This window comes from Venustampulla echinocandica, assembly GCF_003357145.1.
Source record: "Venustampulla echinocandica strain BP 5553 chromosome Unknown scaffold_4, whole genome shotgun sequence".
NCBI lineage: Eukaryota > Fungi > Ascomycota > Leotiomycetes > Helotiales > Pleuroascaceae > Venustampulla > Venustampulla echinocandica.
In genome coordinates this window covers 1,428,979-1,447,883 of record NW_022474209.1, presented here as the reverse complement: position 1 = coordinate 1,447,883, position 18,905 = coordinate 1,428,979, and the positions used below count along the sequence as shown (strand labels likewise).

Genomic DNA, 18,905 nt, shown 5'->3' with positions numbered 1-18,905 from the left:
AGGAGTTGAGATATGCGAGTAAGGTTAGGTGGAGTGGGATTGTGGATTGGGGGGTCGCGGAGGGGGAAGAAGTTTGAAAATTGAATATGTTTTTCCTTTGATGCGGTAGTATTCCTAAGCCTTGACTGAGTATTGTTGTGATCTGATGTGAGTCGGTACATGAAAGAGGAGATTTCGTGACAGCAGTTTAATGAAGCTAAATGAGTATGGTGACACCTAGACCTTTCGCAACTACATGGCCCTCGTCCAATGATACTATGGCCCAGAATCCGACTGAGCCTCCCGTGACCTATTCAGAACTGTAGGCTTAAGATGGCCAGCTGCGTTCGCTAGTGGCTCTTTAACCCTTTCAATAACATACCCAGCGCTACTTCTCCTCGCAGGTAACTGAGTCCTCCGTTCTGCCTCATGTGCCTTCTCCATCGCCTTCTTAGCATCCCGGTACTCCCTCATCCTCCTCTTCCCCAGAGACCCGTGTCGACGCCTGTCCTCTGCATTCCGTAGCAATGGGATTTGAATGATGGCCGAGAAAGTGTCGATGACTCTCTGAATAGGTTTGTTGTGGCGTGCTGCTACTTCAGCGAATGGGAATAATTCTTGACACGTTTCGGCGATATCAACGACCCTATTACAATGGTGAGCATGTCATTATATCGGGGAATGGATGTTATCCATACAAGTTCGGAGAATATTCGTGCCGAGCCCTCTTTCGTGGAAGCTGATCACTGCTATTTTCAGTTGCAGATCCTGTCGGTGGGCCGATACCTAAGCCCGTTGATGTCGCGTTCCGTATAGAGTTTTGTTGACAATTATTTAGCATTCTGGTCCGGGTGTCATCACCAGGGTAGAAAGGAGAATAAGCATTTCTTCTGGCCGTAGAAGCGTCTCTAGTCGTGATGCTGGGGTAATCCGAAGCAACATAATTTGGTGGCACAGAGAGGGAATAAAATGGTGTAAATGTGCCAGGGTTGCGTGCCGGCCAAGGGGGAATGCTGTATAGTGATGGTCTCCGGAGAATATTAGATGACTCCGTGTTTGAATTAGCGGCGGTCGATTCCTTGGACGCCATCCATGAAGCTTTAGCTTGAATCGGATGAGGGTCATGGGGCGTCCGACTAAATGTCGATGGCATTTCAGAGGCCGGATTCATGTAGAGTGCTAGAGAGTTTTGTGACACTGTAAGTGGTGAAAAGGGTGGATCAGTGTGATCTTGTGCTAGAATTTGGTTTTTATTCTTCTGAATGGACTTGAATCCAGTTGCTGATTGAGTGGCGGCAAAATGGCTATAGTTAGCTAGACTCTGCACATAATTCATGGGCATTCTCGAGGTTTGAGTTGGTGATGGGCCATTCAAGCCTGGACGGAGTGCGTTCCAGTCATTGTTCGAACCCTGTGGGTACGATGATACCATTGGCCATGTAGTCTTGTCTTGTGTCAGATTCATACTCCTTGGAGCAACTTGTTGAGCACCCGGTATCCCACCAGTGTGGTGGCGTGGGCTATGCGCAAAGTTTGGCCACATATTTCCCATTGAATCATTTAGGCCCGTAACCTGGGGCGCATCGCCCATCCTTGGGCTTCCGATTATCGCTGGGGATGCCGATCCTGAGGAGGAGTCCCGCAGATCAGATGCTGCCATATGATGTACAGTTTTGGGAGAGACTTGCGGAATATGTGACGACTGTAGCGCCGGGTCTTCACACTCCTCGCGGCGATTCCCTTTTGCAGCGGGAGGATCGCCAAAACATACCGGTCTCCAACCCTGGGACATAGTTTCAGGCTGATCTGCATACAAGAAGTCCGTCCAGGGAGTCGAAGAGGCCTTTTGGGAGTCAAGTGGCCCACTAAGGACTGCTCCGCTGTTTGAGTCTAACAGTGGGCTGGAGGGCGAAGGCTTTGTGTTTGGAGTGCAATCAGCGCTAGCTGCTGATTTCGGGGAAGGCTCGCTCCGTTCTGAGATGGTTCTGCTTTCATCGTGTCCGATATCATCAGATTTATGTTGCTGAGAAACCTCCGTGCTCCCCTGTTTCGACACTTGAGGTAGAGGCGAAGCCACCGTAGATGGGGTTTCTTTTGGGGCACTCTCGGAGGGTTGATTCCCATCTAGTGGTAATTGAGATGATTTGGGACTGTGTAAAAGATCAGCCGAGCCCAACCGAAGATGGTATTGGCCTACCATTCTATCTCCTTGTGTAAAGAAATGCAGGAAACAAATTGCACATCATCATCATCATCATTATCATCCTTTTTGCCGTGAGTCGAAACGGATACTGCTCTTGGGGCCACCCTATCTGGGGCCTCAGCTACTGAGCTGGAAACCGGGCTATTCGGTACATCCCCACTCTGTGGACCAGGTTCGTCCGCAGTCATAGTTGATGGTTGATCCATGGGTGGTGCTGGTCTAGAGTAGGAGAAGAAGACCTGTAGGTACTACCATTTGATATATCCCATCAAGAGTCATCAAGGCGGTCATAAGAAGAAAGTAAAGCAAGAAAGGAATAGAAGCTAAACAACTAGCGAAATAATAATCTTTGAAGCGAAGAGACACAAGAAAGAATGAAAGGAAAGCATCCTGCAACGTTCCTGTTGCAGATAATCTTGTAAAGTTTGCCTACTGAATTGTAACATTGAACACCAATACCACTCCTCACCAAGAATGATGTAGGACAATGCGATTTGGTGTAGAATACAGCGCTGGGTGCTCACGAGCGTGAATTTCCAGGTTGGCATGAAGATGGAAGAAGATGGTGAGAAGATGTCAAGAGGTGTTGTCGTCCAGGGAGGATGGTTTACCGCCTCAGGCGACAAAGCCGTCTTCTTCAGGCACACAACAACCACAGCACACAGCTGATATCACGTGATTGATATCCGCCTCAGGCGTCAATCGCGGTGCTCGTATCGATAAAGCTCCCACATTGCCTTGGCCACTGATAACTGTCAACAAACCGAAGCCCAACAAAACATCCCCTCGGCGCAACACTGTCTTCAAAGAAATCCCAGACCTGGTTGGCCCTGGACTGTCTTGCAATCATGGCTGTGGAGAAAGAGACACCACAAAATCCCTTACTCTCCAAGCAGAAAGCCTCCGACAGCGGTCTCCAGGTTGCACTCCACCCTCTCGTGCTTCTGACTATCTCCGACTACATTACAAGACATACTCTTCGGCAGCAGAAAGGTCCTGTGGTTGGTGCGTTGCTAGGACAGCAGAATGGCAGGGAGATCACTATTGAGCATGCTTTCGACTGCCATCTAATCGAAGTTGATGGCGAGGTCATTCTAAGCCAAGTCTGGTTCGAGGACAGGCTACAGCAAAGTTAGTAGTCCGATTTACGTGGCATATTCTTATGGTTCTTATGTGCTAACTCTTGTTCTGTCAATAGTGAAGGATGTCCACAAAGTACCAGCTCTAGACCTTGTGGGCTGGTTTACTATCATCCCCACTTCCGGTCCTCTCCCTATCCATCTTCCAATCCACCGACAGATCTTACAATCCTATAATGAATCTGCGATCCTTCTTGGTTTCCACCCCGAAGATGTTCTGAATCGCTCCATAGGCGGCAAGCTCCCTCTTTCCATCTACGAAAGCAACTATGAGGCAGAGGAGACGACAACCGATGCAGGCGAAGACAAGGAGATGAAGGATGCGGAGCCGAAACTGGGCTTGAAATTCAAAGAGCTTCCATACACCGTAGAGACAGGCGAAGCTGAGATGATCGGCGTGGACTTCGTAGCACGTGGCGGGGGCAATGCAACAGCTGTGGATGGAGCGCAAAAGAAGGGGGGGCCAGCAGCACTAGGACATGAAGACCCGAAGGGAAAGGGTAAAGTCCGCGTAGTAGCTAGAAAGCCAGAGGAACAGGAAACTCCCGTCTCAAAGGCTGAAGCCGGACAGTTCCTCTCCCGAGAAGACGAAGAGTTGATTGCGTCGCTTACGGCAAAGGCAAATGCGATCAAGATGCTAAAGGCGAGGGTCGATCTGATTGCTGTCTATCTCCGGAAGCTGCCACCTTCTTACGTCTCGGGCTCTGTTGTGGAGGAAGGAGTAAAGTCTGACGACGAGGAATATGCGCCTGTCAGCCATGAAGTATTGCGCTCGATTCAAGCCCTGCTTACGCGGCTCGGCCTGCTTATCCCGGCTGATAGCGCAGCGTTCGAGAAAGAGCTTCTCTCGGAGGAGAACGATGTCAATATGGTCTCGATGCTTAGCACCATTACGAACAGCATCAAGGATGTTAGGGAGACTGGACGGAAGTTTTCTGTTGTACAGCTTGGGATGATGAAGGCTAAGGGGGCCCATGCGATGTGGAATGATGGCCCATCTAGCGGAGTTAGTGGCGCTGGGGACCTTATATCCTCCTGAACACAAGCGGCGGCGTATAATAGGGAGTGGCATTTGGTCGGCGTAAAGAAGGGCTATTTTTGTGATCATTATGGCGGCGTTTGGCTGGACACCTACATACAGACTTGCATAGACCGAGACTGGGGCGCAAGAAATGAATAACGAGAATCGTATCATGATAACACTATAAAACTGATCATACCACGTCTTCCCAAGTATTTCCCAAGTCTACGCAGGTTCCAATAATTACAAAAACCCACCCAGCCAAAAACCAAAACCAAAACCAAGATTAAACCAAAAACGCACTTACTAACCCAAAACCAACCCTCTGTCTTACGACCTACTCGTAAAGAGATTTTTCTAAAAAACCCAAGTCTAAACTACCTAAGCCTCAATCACAACTTTTAGTACCAATTTCCCATCATCGTCCACCGTCCTCCCCGCAAGCTCAAACGCCTCCTTCGCATTATCCAGCCCCTTGAACTTATGCGTGACCATGTCGTCCAAGCTAGGCAATTTCATGGCGCCCTTGCCGGCGAGCAATCTAATGCCCGTCTGATATGTGTTTGCGTATCTGAAGATTCCCAAGATATCGACTTCGCGCAGGTGCGCGGCGGAAAGAGGCACAGTCTGGATAGGCGTGCCCATTCCGACCATGATGACTTTGCCGCCGGGTTTGGTGGCGTAGAGGGAGGTTTGCATGCATGGCTCCTTGCCGGTACATTCGAAGGTCACGTCAACGCCGTCATCGTCATCCTCTTCTAGCGGTGTCATGTCCGGTCTGGCGACGGCGAGGATGTCGACTGCGAGCGCCTTTGCGACGTCAAGGCGGTCATTGACAGTGCTGTAATTAGATAATGGGGTCATGATGCCATCGACTGAAGCTGGTGTGGAGGTCCCGTCAGTGAAAATTGAGGAGGATGAGGAACTTGAGTGGAGAGGTTTAGGGACGACGTAGCCATGGGTTGCGAAGCCTTTGGAAACTGCGTATGCTACCCGTCCTTCGTCCACATCCACAATAGTGACAAAAGTGCACCCGGATTGGCGAGCCATAGCTGCAACGAGCAGACCAACGGTACCAGCACCAATGACCAGAGCCGTTGATCCAGGGGCGGGCAAGGCCCGGTTTAACGAATGGATTGCCACAGACAAAGGCTCGAGAAGCGCTGCTGCGTCAAAGGAAACGTGATCTGGAATCCTGAAGCTGGTTAATAATAATCCGAGGTATTCTGACAGGGCGGGCTTACTTGTGGCACCAAATGGCAGGATGGTTTATCCTTTCTTGGAGAGTTCCCTGGAAATGGGGGACACTTTTCGCACTACTCCTAAACCTCATCTTCTTACAGAGGTTATACCGGCCTTTCCTGCAGATGGTACATTGACCACATGGAATCCCGACCTCCAGGGCCACCCTATCGCCGATTTTGAAGCCATTGACTTGCGGGCCAATGCTAACCACTACGCCTGACGATTCATGGCCAAGCGAGAGAGGGGCACAAGCACAGAGGTCGCCGTTGGCAAACTTCTTATAGTAGCTCACGTCTGAGCCGCATATGCCGGTCGACCTGATCTGGACCTGAAGCTCGCCTGCGGACGGGTCTTCTATATATCTCGTTTCCTATTGATTGGATTGGTCAGTCCGCGGTGCCGAAAAAAGGGGCAGCGTCTATGCAAGGGAAGGATGGATTTCCTTACTAAGCGCAGATCGAGTTTCCCATGCAGGACAGATGCGCTGACTGGCACGAATTTTGAGGGGAAGCTGTGGCTGTGGCTATGGTTATGGCTATGGTCATGGCTGTTGTGGTTGTGGAGGTGGTGGTGGGCGTGGGCTGACACCGGCAGGGGGAAAGTCTCCGCATCCGCAGAGGGGGCCATGTTAAGCTCCTGTACAAGTTGATAGATCAGGTAAGACTGAGATCTTTTAGTCCCTTAGTCAAATATATCCAGAGAAAGAGGTGGGGGAGAGTGAGAATCGACTTGAAGGACCGCTACGAAGAAGGAAAGTACGTGGGGGTTATAAGGGAATGGCAGACGTCTTCGACGTCTCCCTGTAGGGAGCTCCACCAGCTCCTTGCTCTGGTGGTGCAAGAGCAGGCGCCATTGGGAGCCATTGGGAAGCTGGGGTTGAGCAGTCCAGTCGTGGAGCTTGAGCTATCACTTCATTGCAATCTCTGGACCAAAGGGGACGAGGGCCCTTCACAATCTCGGGATGGGGCCCGCAGGCAGCACTGAGCAGCGTTGAGCAGCAAAAGGACGGACGTCGATGCCGGGATATTGCAGCTCAACCTTACTTCGGGAGAGGATTGTACAGGATTGCACAGGAGCAGACAGCATTAGACCAGGCTATGGTCTTGAAGGGGACTACTCCGTCTATCACTTGGCTGTACCGGGCGTACCGGTAGTTCCCTTTGCCCCTGGGACTTCGGAGGAGACACGAGGGACCCTCGTCGCCGCTCCTTTTTATCGGCCCTATGAGAGGAACTCGCCGCAAGAGCGTGCTGATATCAGAGGTTGAAACCGGCTCTTGTCGACGTTGCGGAGTGAGACGGCTGTGAGTGACGTTGCGCTATCGGCTCTCGAGCCTTTGCTTGGTCAGTGGGACGGTGGAATTTGGCACTGTATGCCATACTCTGCCATGATACTGGCTGGTACTTCGTACTGGTAGTGGAGAAAGCCATGAGCTAATGACGAGGACGAGGACTTCCTCCTGCTCCGTCCGTAGGTAGTTTCGAATAGAGGGCACTTGGGGCTCCAGCTATTTTACCGCTCTCCACGCCTGCCAAATCTGCGTAGGAGTAGAGTGACAACGGAACGAGTACCTCCCGTGGATCGTCCGAAGCTCGTAACCGCACTCCACGATAGCTGGATGGGATTCCCAAAGAGGCGTAAAGAGCTGCTGAACGTGACCGAGGGCCGGATCTTTCGTGGTATCTGCTGTACATGTACATCGTCCATAGCATCTCGACGGGGGAGGGGACCCATTGCCCATTACCCAACCCATTACCCATTCCCACTCCCTCTGGCTGCACAATCTCTGCTCCAAAGACAAGACCGCGGAGTCTAGGGAAATGAACGATATGGTGCCATACCGCCATACGGAGGCTCGCGACACCGGATCCAGAGACGAAGGAAGGGCTCGTGCGACAACGATAACGCTGGTGGTGCAGGGAGTCGCTGTCGCACGAATTCGTCATTTTCTAAAACAGGAGCCAGTGCCGGACTGATACCGATAGGAACCTGGGAGGGAGATTATTGGAAGAAGATTAGGATTGCGGTTCTGATTGCGCCCGAACCTGCGCGAACTTGCGCTGCGCTACAGCAGTACAGTACTCCTGAGTCTCCTGTGCAGAGTGCAGAGTGCAGAAGAGTACGAGCAGCTTGCAGGCATTTCAGGAACCCGCTTGATGTCGTGGCAAGGCGTACGACGTGAGTGCACGTACTGGTACGCAGTAAGTACCTGGACGGGTACTTGTACATACATTCACTAGTTGATAGCTTACGGGGAAAATGAGGAATAGCACATGTTTAGGAATGATGCCTAGACCGAGTAGTAAGTAAGAAGAAGTTTCACTCCCCCCGAGACCCGCGGCATGTCAACACCGAGAGGGCCAACGAGGAAGCATTACAAGACTTACAGTTAGTTGTCTCTACTCTCTCTAATCTCACTACTTCCATTACTCTACCAAGTACTCTACTGTACCTACGATTAACCACCTTCCTGCTACGTAGTGGCTACTCCGTATATACCGTATCACATATCAAATTAAAATAAAATACACAGTTACCAACCTGCCATTCTTTTTGCCGGGTCATCGAACCTCCACAGTGGCGAACCGTTCACGCTCCGCCAGTCGGATTATTATTGCCTTGCGGAGGCTAAATGCCCGCGGCTCTAGCGATGCGTGAAACGGGCATTGGGATGATTGGGGATTGGGGTGTCTCCAGCTTGCTTACAGGCTTGCAGGGAACGGGGATTTAGGGTTACGAGGTACGTACGGTACGGAGCACGCTGATGCTCATATCCGGGACGACGACTGCGACTACTATACTTTGTATGTTCCGTGGAAGATCAATTTGGTAGTGGAATAACGACATATCAGATAACAGCTGCATTCTCTGACTCTGACGTGGCGGTGTAGCCCATCCTTCGCCATCCGTTGTACAAGAAATTCTGGAGATCCTGGAAATCCTGCACGTCTTCAATGCAGGTCGATAGGCGTTCATCCTTACATGGTGACCTCCGCTCCCGGGACCAGAAAACACCACTCTGCATCGCTGCAAACGGGCGAAGGCCACTGGATAACGAATGATATGGGCATGGTGCGGGAGTACACCCGGCGGTAGTGACAAGGAGCTACCGTCCCTCGTAGCATTCGCAAACCATTCCACTCTGTCGGGTTGCTTCCAGGCTCAGAACGTGCTTGGTACCATTGATTAGCATCGGACGCATAGCCTAGGACTGGATTCGATATCGCCTTACCTCGTTGCCAATCGGGACGCAGCATTGCGGGCGTCGACTCGATCCTCATCCTCCTCCTCCTTCACCCCCTTAAGACCTCCAATGCTCCCACCGCTCAGCGCCCTCTCTCGGCCCGGGCCCTGCTCGTCGCCCCCGTTGGCCTCTTCCGCAACATTTGCCATGAAACTGCCTGAAATACTTCTGTTGAGTCCGTCGGGGCGTCGAGGCACACCGCTCCAGGCGTCGCCCTTCGGCCCTTGACTCGCAGCTAGGCTAGCGCGTCGCGCCGCAGGATGCGCCTCGCGTCCAAGCCGACTCAAGCCACCGGAAGAATCGATTGCTCGGATGTCGGGCCTGATGCTCTCCAGCGTTGCCAGAGTACGCCTTTCCGCCTCGATTTCACGAACAGCATATTCCCGGATGCTAAGCCTTAAGTCCGCCGCGGTCCTGGCAACCCAGCGGCGCTGCTCTTGGAGGAGATTGGCGGTGACCCGTTGCGTCTTACCAAGCAGGTAGAGCTCGTTGCTCCGTGCCTCGTCCAATGCAGAGATAGCCTCATCAACCTTCTCCCGCCGTACAGATGAGCTCGCCTTCAGCCTGTCAGCTGCATTTAACTTGCTCCGCGTCAACTGCTGGGCTTGCAGCAATTCTCGGAGAAGGATGTGACGGTTGGTCAGAGTCTCCTTGACGACGAATGCATCCTGCGAGTGATATTGGAGGGGGTCCCCAATGGTAGTTGCCTCGGCAGTGGCCTGGGCAGCATGATAGTCTCCAGTTGTTTGTATCGTTTTGCCAAGTTTGCGATAAGCATTTGCAAGCCCTTGATGTGGCTCCTGTGCGTTCATTGTACCCAACTTGACGCCAAAGTCCGATTCCGCAAGTCCCAGCCCTGCGCGGTCAGAAAATTGTCATCAATAGATAGCCAGTCTACAACTTACCTCTTCGCGCTTTGACAAGTTTATCAACCTTATGCCCTGCATCCATTGTGCCAAGATAGAACAGTTTGACGGCAGGTCGTGCTTCCTGCAGCTCTGGCGTGTCATCGGGAGGAGGTGCAAATTGCTTGATGACTCTTCGTCGGACTCCGGTTGCGGGCTGCTTTCTCTTGAGCATCGGGCTGTACCCAAAGTCACTCTCGACAAAGAGCACCATCTCATCATCCCTCATTAAAATTTCATTTGAACACACGTAGTTGAGCCATCGTTGTAGTGATGCTTTGACTCGCGCCTCGTCCTCGTCTGTGCCAGCCCCAGCCGAAGTCAACGCAGGAGGTACGACTGGGACTATAGCCTCCGGATTCGACGAGATAAGGTGGTCTGCGAGTTTCATAAATTCGGAATGCGTTCGGCGGACATCGCGGAATTGGGTAGTGCGAAACTTCGGGAGGTTGGTCTAATGGATCAGCACTTATCAGAGGGTTCAAGAGAACAGAGCCAGCTTACATGTACATCAAATCTCAATATAGGATCTTTTCTCCCGGTCCGCTCAAGACCAGTGATTTTTGCTTGTAGCTTGTATTGCGGACCTTGCGGATGTTGTGGTTGCCGCTGCTGTGGGGGTGCTGGCTGGGCTGGTGCGACTTGTTGATCAGAGGCGCTTTGGGTAGACTGCGCAGTATCCGGTCTCTGAACATCACTCCCCGTCACGGATTCTGTTCCGGCATCTGTTCCAGCGCTGCTTTCCGGCCTGCTGTATGCTCCTCCTCTCGCATCATCTCGTGAATAGCTTTCGTTGCCTGACTGGCCGGTGCTATATGGTGTTGGTGATTCTGCCCCCTGGGAAGAAGCGCCAAAGGAACTGTTTCTCCCATGTCGGGGAGAAGCAACAGGTGAGGATCCCCATGGAGAGGGACCTGCTGGATTATCGGAATCGTGTATTGAAGCGGAGTAGTCCATGGCCGAGATAGTTGTTGTGCCCGTCGAACTGAAAAAGGAGGCGGGGTGGAAGTTTGAGGATTACCGGGGCGACGGCGGTCAAATCAAGCCTAATTGCTGTGTTATCCTATTAGATTCCATGTGCAAGGACAAAAAGAGTTATCAAAGACAGATCGTAGCTAGCGGATTGCAATGTTCAATTGAAGCTGTATCAACACCGAGGGAACAGCTCCCGTCGTCGGCTCTGTAGGTTCCCGCCTACAAGCGCCATCATCGAAGCTAGCCGCGTGGCGATCCCGCCTCGCCTGTCAGGCACGACATCAGCCACACTACCAGCCACCGACGTGACTGCTTACTAAGTCACATATATCCCAATACCTCATTTCATCCTCCCTAAATCACAATGTCTCTAGTAGCACCCCCCGGAACTTCCACGTCGGTGTCACTGTTTAGCAGGTGATGAACTCAGTGATTTTGAGGAAGTCATGCCGGTCCTGGCGGATATGCCTCCGACCTACTGTCTCTCGTCATGGAGGCCAATTGGGAGCAGTTAAGTCATGCTCCCGGTATTCGTCGTCGCACCATTCCGGCTACCATGAACCCAGTATTGAGAGGACTCGAAACATTGGCATCATTGCACACATCGATGCAGTGAGCTCCCTTGATTCTAGTATCCTGTGGAGAAAAATAACTAATTGCAATGATAGGGGAAAACAACAACCACGGAGCGTATGCTCTATTATAGTGGCCATACTCGTCGGATAGGAGGTATGAAATGACGATTTCTTAAGTTTCTTTCACCTAGGCGTTTTCCTCTATTATTTGGTCTGGTGTTCTCCGATCTCAATCTTCTCCTTTTCGGGCCCACTCTTCCATCCGGATCACGAGACTATGTACAATATCCGATTACCATACGTCTGACTTATCGCCCATTTAGACGTCGATGAGGGATCTACTGTTACCGATTTTCTTCCAGCTGAAAGGTCTCGTGGCATTACAATTCAGTCTGCTGCTGTGACTTTCCACTGGCCCCCGCTAGGAGAAGTTTCGGATGTAAAGACGGGTGTGCCACAGAGCCATATCCCTCACACCATCAATCTTATCGACACACCAGGCCATGCCGACTTTACATTTGAAGTTCTTCGGTCATTGAGGATTCTTGACGGTGCGGTGTGCATCCTTGATGGCGTTGCTGGTGTTGAAGCCCAGACAGAAAAGGTCTGGGCTCAGGCGAACAGATATAGCATTCCCCGAATTGTCTTCGTCAACAAATTGGACCGAGACGGTGCTGCGTTTGAACGAACTGTCAAGGAAGTTGGTACCAGATTGCGAGGGTGGCCAGCCATTTGCCAAATTCCATGGTGGGAAGGTGGCAAAGGCAAATTTATGGGCGTGGGAGATGCGATCAATCTCTGTGCGTTGAAATGGGAGGGCGGAGATGGTAAACGAATTCAGACATACGACATGGAAGAACTCAAACAATACGATGCTGGGCTACGAGATGAGCTCATCCAAGCCAGGCTCGCCCTAGTGGAAATCTTGTGTGAATTTGACGAGGTGCTATTATCAACGTGGTTGGAACATAACGATGACGCTTTGAAAGTGCCCCCGCAAGCTATTAGAGACAGCTTGAGACGCTGTATTCTCGATGGCTCTGGACGGCTCATTCCGGTCTTCGCAGGGGCCAGTTTCCGAAATATTGGTGTCCAGCCACTTCTAGACGCCGTCGACAATTTCCTTCCAAATCCAAAGGAACGGCCAGATCCAGAAATCAGCTTGAATGGCCAAGAGTATAAGCTTTCGGAACTTCTCCGAGGTGATCTCCCAGTCATCACTGCTGCCCACAAACGGATGGTGAAGAAGAGTCACTCCCCCAAGGAATTAGTCGCCCAAATTGAAGGCTGTGCTTTAGCATTCAAGGTCGCCAATCATCCCAAACGAGGTGTGCTTGTCTATATTCGTGTCTATTCTGGATCGATAAAACGCAATGCATCATTGTGGAATACGAATCTCCATGTTTCAGAGCAGGCGCAGCGACTTTTACAAATGCAGGCATCTGATGCCCTCGAAATATCTCATATTCCAGCAGGACAAATTGGTGTTATCGCCGGTCTAAAGCATGCTCGGACAGGTGACACGCTTGTGTCATATCATGGACACAATTCCAAGACCGGACCGCCAGCGCCTTTAAACACTCTCCAATTGCGTCCTATAGAAATCCCACCCCCGGTATTCTTCGCAGCTATCGAGCCGGACAGTCTCAGCGAAGAAAAGAATGTCAAGGAGATCCTCCAGCTGATGCTGAGAGAGGACCCTAGTCTCCACGTCAATATTGATGAAGAGTCAGGACAGATGTTGCTGAGCGGCATGGGTGAGCTCCATCTGGAGATAGCCCGAGATCGGCTTGTCAACGATTTCAAAGCAAAGGCTACCATGGGCAACATCGAAATTAGCTACCGAGAGTGTGTGCTATCACCAACAGCGGCTCATCGGGTCCTTTTCGATCGCGATATAGCTGGGAAGAAGGCAAAGGCGGCATGTGAGGCTAGCGTTGGTCCCATCGATGAGGTATCTCCAACTGAGAGTCACACTGTTGAACGTGACGGAAATCGCATCACTATCTTGGTGATAGGATCTCTCGGCGAGAATAGTTCTGAAGGAGATTCTTCGTTGCCTACCGATCTTCCATTACCAACTATACAAGCAGCGCTGGTGAATGGAGCTGTTGCAGCTTTAGCGCGAGGTCCTCGTCGTAACTTTCCTCTTCATGCAAGCCATGTCACCCTAAAGTTCGAATCTACAACAGATTTATTCGGTTCCGATACCTCACCCGCTGCACTTTCTTCTGCATCCAGACTCGCAGTAGGGGCTGCACTCAACGAGGCCTTTGATGGCGGTAATATTGGACTCATGGAACCAGTCATGAACGTTGTTATCAGCTGCAACGAAGGGTCCCTTGGAACCATCGTGCACGACATATCTTCTGCTCGTGGAGGGCACGTTCTCTCCCTCGAAAATGACGGCAACGAAGATGCATCCAGCGACCTACCATCGATAGATCCGCAGAGGATTTATGCACCGCCTGACCCCTTTGCTTCTGGCGGAGGTATGGATAAAGCCGGACCGGGCCAGCAGCGACAAGTCACTGCTAGGGTGCCGTTGAAGGAGATGGTTGGGTATTTGAAGCACTTGCGGAGTTTGACGGGCGGACGAGGGACATTTGTAATGAGTGTTGATCGCTTTGAACGTCTCTCGGGCCCGAGAGAAAAAGCGGTATAATTTGTAATATTATTTTTGTTGGAAAAATATCATGATATGTATTAAAACAAAGGAAGCATCTAGTCAATCGAAATTCTAGCACTATAACAGTTATTATAGATTGTCCTCAAAGCTTTTGAGATACCATGTCCCCAAGACTCTTAAACTACATGTAAGCCGTTCATAAACAAATACTCCTTAATCTTGCACAAACAAGTACTTGTCGTACATTGTTTATGCCTGCGACATGACGTGCATATTCTCCAAAGAATTTCTTAAATTGAAAATTAAGACGGATCATTCCATCAGATTTGATTATATTCTTTTAGATTTCTTTTATAACTTTTGGTGAGGAATGGTGTGGGGCCCTATCCCGCGTAAATGCGGTCTGCTGACCAGTGGTGTTTTCTTTTCCACGACAATAATGCGGAACTGTGAAATAGGGGGCAGATGAATGGGTAGTAGTTAATACTACGTACTTCATACAGATGTCAGATTGCGGCGAGAGCAGCGCCGCACACGCAGGCTTAGGTTACTCATATTGACGTCGTCGACTACCCCGGTGCATAAGCAGAGTCATTTCAGTTCCGGGAGCAAGGTCGAGGGTTTTCCGTCAGCCAAAGCTATATGAAGTACAGTACCTAGGTAGTCCCACTATCTCTAACTCCTACCATCATTCGCTAGGCCTGTATTATCATTTCATTATGCAGCTGTCCACTGTGTGTACTGCTTTATCGCTCCCTTTAACCTGGGCCACCCCGCAATTCTCCAGCAAACATGGCAATTGCACGGTTGGCCAAATCGTTAAGACCAGCAGCGGGCCTATCGCTGGCCATGCAGCAGCAAAATACCCAGAGGTGTCAGAATATCTTGGAATTCCCTATGCACAACCCCCAGTGGGGAATCTCAGATTTGCGGCGCCTGTGAAATATGCTGGGTCTTCACTGGTCAATGGCTCTGCCTTCGTGGGTTTATAAATTGATTCCTCCTCACTTACCGTAACTGATATGTCTCAGGGCTCCTCATGTCCTAAACCTCCATCCCAGAATATTACTCCATCGCCAGATTTAATTGCAGCTTCAAATGTCACTGCTATTGGGCTCGAGCTTTTCAATCTCATCGGCAACCCAGATGTAGTGTATAGCGAGGATTGTCTGTTCTTGAATGTTTGGTCGAAACCCCAATCAGGAGAGCGGAAGAAGGCTGTAATGGTATACGTTCACGGAGGAGCATTTTCTGGCGGAACTTCCTCAACGCCTATATTCAACGGTGCTACTCTTGCGGAGCGGGAAGATGTTATCATTGTGACACTCAAGTAAGAAAATATACTTTTGCTCAATCATATACTAACCCTCGCGGCAGCTATCGAGTGTCCATTCTTGGGTTTCCAGGAAACCCTACTGCTCAGAACAATGTGGGGTTCCTAGATCAACGTCTTGCCATGGAATGGGTCCGGGACAACATTGCAAACTTCGGCGGAGATCCAGCAAGAATCACATTATTTGGACAATCAGCGGGTGGTTCATCGGTAGACTACTACGCCTACGCCTGGGCCTCGGACCCAATCGTAGCTGGAATCATAGCACAATCAGGAACAACTATTAGCTTTGGACTACCTTACCCGGAAAGTGTATCAGCAGCAGCCTGGTATAGCGTCTCCGCAGCCGTTGGCTGTGGAGATTCGTCGACGGACTCCACAGCGCTCCTGGCATGTATGCGTAACGTGGAACACGACTCCCTCTTAAAATCGGTTCCCTCCGACGGCCTAAACGCCTTGTTCAGCGCCTTCGGACCAACAGTAGACAACACCATCGTGTTCTCCAACTATTCCCAACAAACCGCTGCGAGCATCCCGATGTTACTTGGAAGCGCCGACTACGAGTCGGGGGTCCTCCGCACCCAGCTCGCCCTGGCAAACACTACCTTCGTAGACTCCGACTGGGATGAAGCAAACCTCGCAGGCTACACCTGTCCCGCCGGAATCCGCGCAAACGCCAGCATAGCAGCCAACAATCCCACTTGGAGATATCGATACCACGGCGTATTCCCCAACACCAACATCAGCTGGCAAGGAGGAGCGTACCACGGTGCCGAACTAACACTGCTATTCGGAACTACGTTCGCGACTCCAAGCTCGACTCCAGAGGAAATCGAGTTTGAGACTTACATTCAAGGGGCGTGGGCTGCGTTTGCAAAAGACCCTGTCCATGGTTTGACGACTTATGAAGGCGGCTGGCCTTTATATGACCCTGCTAAGGAGTCTCTCGTCCGCCTTGCGTACGACAACCTTGTTGGTACTAATCTTGCTTTCCCGGAGATCTACGATGCGGGGTGCGTCAATGCAAGCCTACCGGCTTTGCTATGTCGCATTTTTGGGCTATGTTAACTACCAATTTTGTAAAAATATCTGGAACTCCTCTCATGATAACTGTAATTGTAGAAGCTTTGTAGCGTTAACTTTGTATAAATATATAGAACTCCTCTCATGAGAATTGTAATGTAGAAGTTTTGTAGTATTACTAGTAGTCTTCTTATAGATACAGATTTCGGAAATAAAAAAATATGTTGACGCCAGCAACTATTCGGAAGCACTTTTTGCTTTACTGTAGTCGTCCAAACTTGGAGAGGTCAGCAATGGATGGCGCCGGACAGCTTTCGATTTTTGCGGTACGAGTTTCTGGCATTTCCTACCGAGGTAGCTATAGGAAGGTAGGTAGGAACCTTACAACTAGCAAAAGTCTATAGCATCTGGGATATCTTGGGTATTATGGAGAGATATATACATGAAAGCGGGGTCTGAATAATAACCCATTACCAGCTGCACTATGCCACTAGCTAAGCAACAACTATGATGCAACAGGAGGAGCGAAAGATCAAGTTATTAAAAGAGCAGATAAGGAACTTGAATAATAGGACTTAACTTTCAAGTCCGAACATGGGCAATATCTCACCATGTCTTCCTTCGTCTTTCTCCGTTCTCAACTCAGACACATCCAATTCTCGTCTCCCTACTCGGCAGCCCTTTGAATTCCTCTGCTCTATGTTCATATACTCTATATTTACCTTCTCTAAACTCAAGCCTCCTTCTTCCCCCCATCCTTCGGCTTATCCCACCCCACCACATCGGTCCCGAGTATATAATCCATGAGACCGATAGCGCCATAGTTGACCCGGAACTTCTCATGGTGGAGATCATGCTGCCTCGCGGCCGCAAAGTCATACCCGCTGTGCACGCTGGACGTCTCCGCCAGCTGCGAGGTCAGGAACAGGCCGAAGGTGATGATATTCGCGCGCATCAGCATGAGCGGGAGCACGATGGGGATGGTGTTGGCGAGGAGGTGCTCGACAGGGTGGGCGTACTGGGCTGCGAAGGCCATGGGCGCGAGGAACTTGTGGTGCTGTTTGTGGATGCGCGCGTAGACGCTGGGGTGGTGCAGCGCGCGGTGCGCCGTGTAGAAGAGGATCTCGCGGAGGAGCAGCGCGATGGCGAACTGTAGCGCGAGCTCACTGATGGAGGGGAACGAGGGCGTGATCGTGAAGAAGGAGAGCTGGAAGCTGGACCCGGAGCTGGAGTCGGAGCCAAAGGCCCAGAGGATGGCGATGTGGAAGACCGTGGAGGAGAGATTCCCGACCAGGACGTGCCATATGCAATGCTTAATCGACGTCCACGATGGCTGGCGACGCTCGCTCTGTAGCTTATGGCGGTTGGAGAAGTTGGGGAAGCTCAGGTCGATGGCCAGATAGATGGAGCATACCAACCAGAATCCGATCAGTTGGGCGGCGATGGTCACCCCAAATTCGATCAGTCCTGGAGGGTATTCGCGGACAATCTGGGCCCAGAGGCCCGAGATGCTGCTGCTGGTGGCACTGCTGGTTGTGACACCTCCCATGGCTGATGAGATAATGCTTTCATCCTCTTCCTCGAAGGGGGCAATAACTTATCGCTCCTTATCATTCCTTTTCCTCACCCCGCAACAAAACATTATTTGGGGATCGACAGAGCTACAAAATCACCGAGCCGAGGTACAAGTCTAAATGTTCATCACAACTTCATTTGTGGGCTTCATGTGCAACACACTAACATGACAAACAGAGCGATTATTGTTTTCCTTGGCCCACAACCTAGCCAATACAATACGATGGCTTCAATGATCGTCAATTTAAGCTCAGCTTAGCGTGCAGTTGCGGGGATATTCAATAATTCCATTTTAGCTGTATTTACAAAGCACACCTGCGACATACTCGCGGAATGAAAAAGGCCAAGGTTCCGTACGGAGGGTCTGAGCTGGACGTCATGAGGTTTGAAATGTATTTCGGCAAGAAGCTGTGAACAATCCTCCCCTATGACCTAGTATCTTGAAAATACAAATGGGTATCTCTAACGCACAACAAATCATACACATCGTCATCTTGCAATCTCCTTCCCCCGCGCTGTAGCTGAAAACCTGCTGCACAAGACATAAACAATCCAAGGCTGTTGACATATTATCCTCCGCCTTGGCATGACTCTCGTATCTAAACGTCAGCTTCGTCTGCCGAGTCGGTCAGATCGATGATCTCCTTTTTGATTCTCTTTGTCGGCCGTTGATTCTCGTCTTCGGGTCCAGACTCAATGGTCAGATCGATGATGTCCATTGGCTCCGTTAGCCGGCGCTTGTTATTGGTCACGGCTTCCAGTGAACCTTTGGAGTGAATCTCTGGGTGGGTAGCTAGTTGTTGACTGTCTGTCTGCTCTCTGGCTTGTTCTTGCTTGACCGGTTCTTGATTGAGTGCTTGCTGGTTGAATGCTACCTGGTTGAGTGCTTGTTGAAAGAATGCTTCTCGCTCAACTGCTCGTCGATCAAGTACTTGTCGGTTGAGTACTTGTTGATTCCATAGTCGTTGATCCAATCCTCGTTGATTCAATGTTTGTTGATTCAGTGTTTGTTGATTCAATGTTTGTTGATTCAATGCTTGTTGATTCAATGCTTGTTGA

At 50.6% G+C, this 18,905-nt stretch overlaps 9 protein-coding genes across 9 annotated transcripts in view; 3 read left to right on the top strand and 6 right to left on the bottom strand.

Annotated features, from left to right (window-relative positions):
- Positions 1-255: 255 nt before the first annotated feature.
- BP5553_06781 (uncharacterized protein) lies at positions 256-2,370 on the bottom strand (the record flags this gene model as incomplete). Its single annotated transcript, XM_032015404.1, has 3 exons — positions 256-625; positions 678-2,129; positions 2,177-2,370. 3 exons carry the CDS (start codon positions 2,368-2,370, stop codon positions 256-258), a joined length of 2,016 nt encoding a protein of 671 aa, XP_031868825.1.
- A 660-nt stretch (positions 2,371-3,030) lies between these two features.
- BP5553_06780 (Uncharacterized protein) lies at positions 3,031-4,360 on the top strand (the record flags this gene model as incomplete). The annotated part of the gene is made up of 2 exons (XM_032015403.1): positions 3,031-3,313; positions 3,381-4,360. 2 exons carry the CDS (start codon positions 3,031-3,033, stop codon positions 4,358-4,360), a joined length of 1,263 nt encoding a protein of 420 aa, XP_031868824.1.
- Positions 4,361-4,723: 363 nt separating this feature from the next.
- BP5553_06779 (GroES-like protein) lies at positions 4,724-6,214 on the bottom strand (the record flags this gene model as incomplete). Its single annotated transcript, XM_032015402.1, has 3 exons — positions 4,724-5,537; positions 5,587-5,957; positions 6,035-6,214. 3 exons carry the CDS (start codon positions 6,212-6,214, stop codon positions 4,724-4,726), a joined length of 1,365 nt encoding a protein of 454 aa, XP_031868823.1.
- Positions 6,215-7,020: 806 nt separating this feature from the next.
- Positions 7,021-7,434, bottom strand: BP5553_06778 (uncharacterized protein; the record flags this gene model as incomplete). Its single annotated transcript, XM_032015401.1, has 1 exon — positions 7,021-7,434. The coding sequence occupies one exon, from the start codon at positions 7,432-7,434 to the stop codon at positions 7,021-7,023; it is 414 nt and encodes a 137-aa protein (XP_031868822.1).
- A 1,381-nt stretch (positions 7,435-8,815) lies between these two features.
- Positions 8,816-10,693, bottom strand: BP5553_06777 (Vacuolar protein sorting-associated protein 17; the record flags this gene model as incomplete). The annotated part of the gene is made up of 3 exons (XM_032015400.1): positions 8,816-9,687; positions 9,737-10,190; positions 10,241-10,693. 3 exons carry the CDS (start codon positions 10,691-10,693, stop codon positions 8,816-8,818), a joined length of 1,779 nt encoding a protein of 592 aa, XP_031868821.1.
- Positions 10,694-11,075: 382 nt separating this feature from the next.
- BP5553_06776 (Ribosome-releasing factor 2, mitochondrial) lies at positions 11,076-13,951 on the top strand (the record flags this gene model as incomplete). The annotated part of the gene is made up of 4 exons (XM_032015399.1): positions 11,076-11,107; positions 11,156-11,276; positions 11,380-11,440; positions 11,610-13,951. 4 exons carry the CDS (start codon positions 11,076-11,078, stop codon positions 13,949-13,951), a joined length of 2,556 nt encoding a protein of 851 aa, XP_031868820.1.
- A 683-nt stretch (positions 13,952-14,634) lies between these two features.
- BP5553_06775 (Carboxylic ester hydrolase) lies at positions 14,635-16,316 on the top strand (the record flags this gene model as incomplete). The annotated part of the gene is made up of 3 exons (XM_032015398.1): positions 14,635-14,895; positions 14,947-15,245; positions 15,293-16,316. The coding sequence occupies 3 exons, from the start codon at positions 14,635-14,637 to the stop codon at positions 16,314-16,316; spliced, it is 1,584 nt and encodes a 527-aa protein (XP_031868819.1).
- Positions 16,317-17,004: 688 nt separating this feature from the next.
- Positions 17,005-17,820, bottom strand: BP5553_06774 (Uncharacterized protein; the record flags this gene model as incomplete). The annotated part of the gene is made up of 1 exon (XM_032015397.1): positions 17,005-17,820. The coding sequence occupies one exon, from the start codon at positions 17,818-17,820 to the stop codon at positions 17,005-17,007; it is 816 nt and encodes a 271-aa protein (XP_031868818.1).
- A 625-nt stretch (positions 17,821-18,445) lies between these two features.
- BP5553_06773 (uncharacterized protein) overlaps positions 18,446-18,905 on the bottom strand; it is a gene marked incomplete at both ends in the record, with an annotated part of 1,268 nt that continues 808 nt past the window's right edge. Inside the window, one exon of the mRNA XM_032015396.1 lies at positions 18,446-18,897. Coding sequence (XP_031868817.1) covers positions 18,446-18,897 — 452 coding nt within the window. The remainder of the gene's footprint in view (positions 18,898-18,905) is intronic.